This window comes from Thalassophryne amazonica, chromosome 7 (genome assembly GCF_902500255.1).
Source record: "Thalassophryne amazonica chromosome 7, fThaAma1.1, whole genome shotgun sequence".
Classification (NCBI taxonomy): Eukaryota; Metazoa; Chordata; class Actinopteri; order Batrachoidiformes; family Batrachoididae; genus Thalassophryne; species Thalassophryne amazonica.
The window spans coordinates 276,106-280,811 of record NC_047109.1 but is presented as its reverse complement, the minus strand read 5'-3'; the positions used below and the strand labels follow the sequence as shown (position 1 = coordinate 280,811).

General features: G+C 44.5%; 1 protein-coding gene across 1 annotated transcript; it reads left to right on the top strand.

The window, feature by feature from the left end:
- Window positions 1-270: 270 nt before the first annotated feature.
- On the top strand, window positions 271-4,441 carry LOC117513180 (cysteine/serine-rich nuclear protein 2-like). The gene is made up of 4 exons (XM_034173479.1): window positions 271-452; window positions 3,528-3,787; window positions 3,910-4,206; window positions 4,283-4,441. The coding sequence occupies exons 1-4, from the start codon at window positions 359-361 to the stop codon at window positions 4,439-4,441; spliced, it is 810 nt and encodes a 269-aa protein (XP_034029370.1). The 5' UTR covers window positions 271-358.
- Window positions 4,442-4,706: the final 265 nt, after the last annotated feature.

Sequence of the window (4,706 nt, the reverse complement as noted above, 5' to 3'; positions counted from 1 at the left end):
CATTTCCAGGTGACTTTATAGGTGACTTCTGAGAACTGACCTGATGGACTGTGTTCTGTGCTGAGGCTGAATGACCCCTCAGCTGAGAGCAATGAGGTGGTCTCACTTAGCCGAGCACATGGGGCCCGTCAGTTCCATTCCATGTCTGTCTGTGCACAGCCTGAATATGCGATCACTTACATGCTGTGCGAGCGCAGTTTGATTTACCGTCAATACTACTGCATCTTATCGACTGATAACAAACCTGACCCCTGAAGGCTGTTGAATAAAATGTCAGTAATGTCAAAGAAAGTGATATAATGCTTCTAATCCCTCTTTTCTCCTCTTTTGTGCTCTGCAGATTCCACACACTGCCACCATGATTGGCCAACATAAGAGGAAATTTGAGGAGCTGACTGAGGACCAAGGTTATTCTTCACCAACCACTTTGGATTCCAGTCCCAACAACCCAGGTACACCAGCAACAAATTTCAATGAGTGTCCTCATCTGACAAAAACACAAAATCACTGAAAGAGCTGAGGCTACATGTGCTTATTTATATGTGTTAATTTTTAACATGGTCGACTGACTCATCTTTACCGCTGCACCGTGGCTCTGATCAGTGGCGGTTTTTGATACGGGCAATGTGGGCTGTCGCCCTGGGCGGCATTAATGAAGGGTCGGCACCATGGCGACGAGCACTTAAAAAAAAAACATCTCCAGCGCAAAATGGTTTTCTTGTCAGTGTGTGTACAGTTGGCAAATTGGCGCCCCCTGCAGGCAGCTCAGGAACCCCGCTTGCTGAAGCAGTGAGATAGTGAAAGAAAGGGGAGGGGCGCGCCGTGCTCAGACGACAGTTCAATTCTCTAATGGGAGGGACAAGTGGGCAGGATGTGGTTCGTGGGCTAAAGTCAGTGACACCTCGACTTTCTTCCAAATAACGCACATCTCATTCATAAAATTAGAAATACAGGATTAAAATTCCTGCGTGTATGCAAACGTTTGGGCACCCCTGATATTTTTCATGATTTCCTTTATAAATCATTGGTTGTCTGGATCAGAAATTTCAGTTAAATATATCATATAGCAGATGAACACTCTGATATTTCAGCAGTGAAATGAAGTTTCTCGTATTTACAGAAAGTGTGTAATAATTATTGCCGCCTATGCTCTGATGATATTGCGGAAGAAACCTCAAGCAGACCAGACTCAAAGGAGTGACCCACTGCTTAGGCCATTCTACCAAAAAAGTTTACAATATAGAACACAACACAACAACTATTGATGATAGTTCATGCAGGCGTCCAGCCCACAATCAGGGGTTGGGGAGAGGGGTCGTCGACCCCTTCGTTGGATCATCTAATCCAGCACGTGGCTCAAGCTGCATCTCAGAGAAAAAAGAAAACAGAAAGAAAAACTACACTTAAGGTATAATTTGTCAGCATGAAGCAACAGGAAAGCAGAAGAAATACTAAGGTGATCACCGGCCACTAGCCCTAAGCTTCACTAACAGACCCAGACTTTAAATCAGGGGTGGGCATCGAGGGCTGAGACACTGCAGGTTTTCCTTGCAACCAATCACCTCAGCGGGTGGGTTGCTGATGAGCTTCTCCCCTGAACATAAACACCTGATCGTCGTTGAAATCACCAAAGAAAACCTGCAGTATCTCGTCCCTTCATGGCACATGATTGCCCACCCCTGCTTTAGATAAAGTTGAGGCTGAGACCCGCTCTGTTTAGTAAGAAAATGAATTTAAAAGGGTAGGAAGCATAGTAACATACTATGCCAGTATGCTAGCCATACAAAAGGGAGAATAAATGTGTCTTAAGTTTGGACTTGAAAGTCTCTACAGAATTGGACTGTTTTTTGATGCAGGGAGATCATTCCACAAACATGAACATGAACTCAGAAATAATTACTGTACTAGAGAACACAAACTTAACCAAAGCTGGAATTATTTTATACACAAAACTGAGAACAGACCAGGAGATACTAAAAACCAGCAGGGACAGACAGCAGGGACATGAGCCACAACACAATCCATGTCCTTTTTCAATCTGTTTAGCAGTTTACACTCACCACAAGAATTCAAGTGGCAGAGTGTTGTGCCACCTAATGGTGTAACTGTGGCAGCGTCCTTATGATGAAAAGATATCTATTCAGATTTTATATATACGAGGGCTGTCAATAAAGTTACGGTCCTTTTTATTTTTTTCAAAAACTATATGGATTTCATTCATATGTTTTTACGTCAGACATGCTTGAACCCTCGTGCGCATGCGTGAGTTTTTCCACGCCTGTCGGTGACGTCATTCGCCTGTGAGCACTCCTTGTGGGATTAGTCGTCCAGCCCCTCGTCGGAATTCCTTTGTCTGAGAAGTTGCTGAGAGACTGGCGCGTTGTTTGATCAAAATTTTTTCTAAACCTGTGAGACACATCGAAGTGGACACGGTTCGAAAAATTAAGCTGGTTTTCAGTGAAAATTTTAACGGCTGATGAGAGATTTTGAGGTGATACTGTCGCTTTAAGGACTTTTCACGGTGCGAGACGTCGTGCAGCGCTCTCAGGCGCCGTCATCAGCCTGTTCAAGCTGAAAACCTCCACATTTCAAGCTCTATTGATCCAGGACGTTGTGAGAGAACAGAGAAGTTTCAGAAGAAGTCGGTTTCAGCATTTTATCCGGATATTCCACTGTTAAAGGAGATTTTTTTAATGAAAGACGTGCGGACGGGTCCGCGCGTCGGGACGCAGCCGCCGCGGCGCTCCGCCACAGGAAAAACACCTCTGTTGAAAGCCTTAAGGACAAGTTGGAACATGTCCTGCCTGTTAAACAATTTCTCATATACTCACTCCACTGAAAGCCATCAAAAGCCGCCTGGATTTTACAAATGGTTATCAACACGGAGGTGTTTTTCCTGTGCCGCCGCACCGCGTCGGCTGCGTCCCGACGCGCGGATCCGTCCGCACGTCTTTCATTAAAAAAATCTCCTTTAACAGTGGAATATCCGGATAAAATGCTGAAACCGACTTCTTCTGAAACTTCTCTGTTCTCTCACGACGTCCTGGATCAATAGAGCCTGAAATGTGGAGGTTTTCAGCTTGAACAGGCTGATGACGCCGCCTGAGAGCGCTGAGCGACGTCTCGCACCGTGAAAAGTCCTTAAAGCGACAGAATCACCTCAAAATCTCTCATCAGCTGTTAAAATTTTCACTGAAAACCAGCTTAATTTTTCGAACCATGTCCACTTCGATGTGTCTCACAGGTTTAGAAAAAATTTTGATCAAACAACGCGCCAGTCTCTCAGCAACTTCTCAGACAAAGGAATTCCGACGAGGGTCTGGACGACTCCTCCCACAAGGAGTGCTCACAGGCGAATGACGTCACCGACAGGCGTGGAAAAACTCACGCATGCGCACGAGGGTTCAAGCATGTCTGACGTAAAAACATATGAATGAAATCCATATAGTTTTTGAAAAAAATAAAAAGGACTGTTACTTTATTGACAGCCCTCGTATAATCAATTCACATTATTTCTCCATCCACAGCAATGCCCAGTCTTAAGAGGACCAAGAAGACACATCAAACCAGGGTGACCTTTGGCCAGGTGATGATCTTCCTCTTCAGTCGATGTCAGGGCTTCACTGCAGTTCCATCTGAGGGAGGCTGCACCCTGGGCATGATGCCGCACCACAATGACCAACAAACATACACAGTTGACCATTATGACAAGAAGCAGGATTACAGGCGGAGGGAAATACTCTGGGAGGGACTCACGAGAATCGAGGAACAGGGGCGTCTGCCAGAGGTGAGTCTTCTGTTTGTCATTGTTTTACTTCATCGTGCATTCAGACTGTCAGTAAAATTAGTTTCTGGTTAATATAAGTGAATCGTTACATTATGACTAATGTCCTCTTTTTGTCTCACCAGGTGAAAGAACACCAACAGGACGGGTTTGCTGAGCATGCTCTGAAGATGAAGGCTGGATACTGGGAGAAGCGCTTTTTTCCCCAGAGATACAAATCAGAGAGACGTTATTCTCTGCTTAAAGCAGCTGGTGTCGACTTCATCGACAGGGAGGAGGAGACACAGCTGCAGGACCTGAGGAGCTCCAGGAGGAACGTTGGATGTGACTGCAAGGGCCACTGCGATCCTCTGACCTGCAGCTGCAGCCTGGCTGGAGTCAAATGTCACGTAAGAACAGTTTGCCTGTCAAATTTCTGCTCTGTTGGATTTAGTGATTCAGTACAAGCACCACCTGTTTTATGTGTACTTGAGTAGTAATGTAAGTACTTCTTCACAGGCAAAACGTACCGCATTGATATGCAACTGCACCGAAGACTGCTGTAGGAACATCCAGGGTCGCATCCCATCCAACAAGCTCGGGGTGCGAGCCCATTACCAGCGCACCATAATGAGACTGAAGTCAGAGAGGAGGACGCCACTGAAGACACCAGACTGATCCCTACAGCCACCCTGGAACAACAGAGACTTGAACTTTGTTTTTTATTATTCTTTTGTCAATTCAAACATGTTAAAATCAAAAATACAATAATCAATTTCAACTGTAAATAACAATCAACTTTTTTTATTAATGTTGTGTAATAATAAATCTATCGTGTTCTACCCTTTAAAAAAAATCAATGAATAAAAGTTTTTATTTACAAAAACAACTTTTTTGGTTTTCTGCTTCTGTTGCTTTTCACATTAACTCATAAATGATCTCA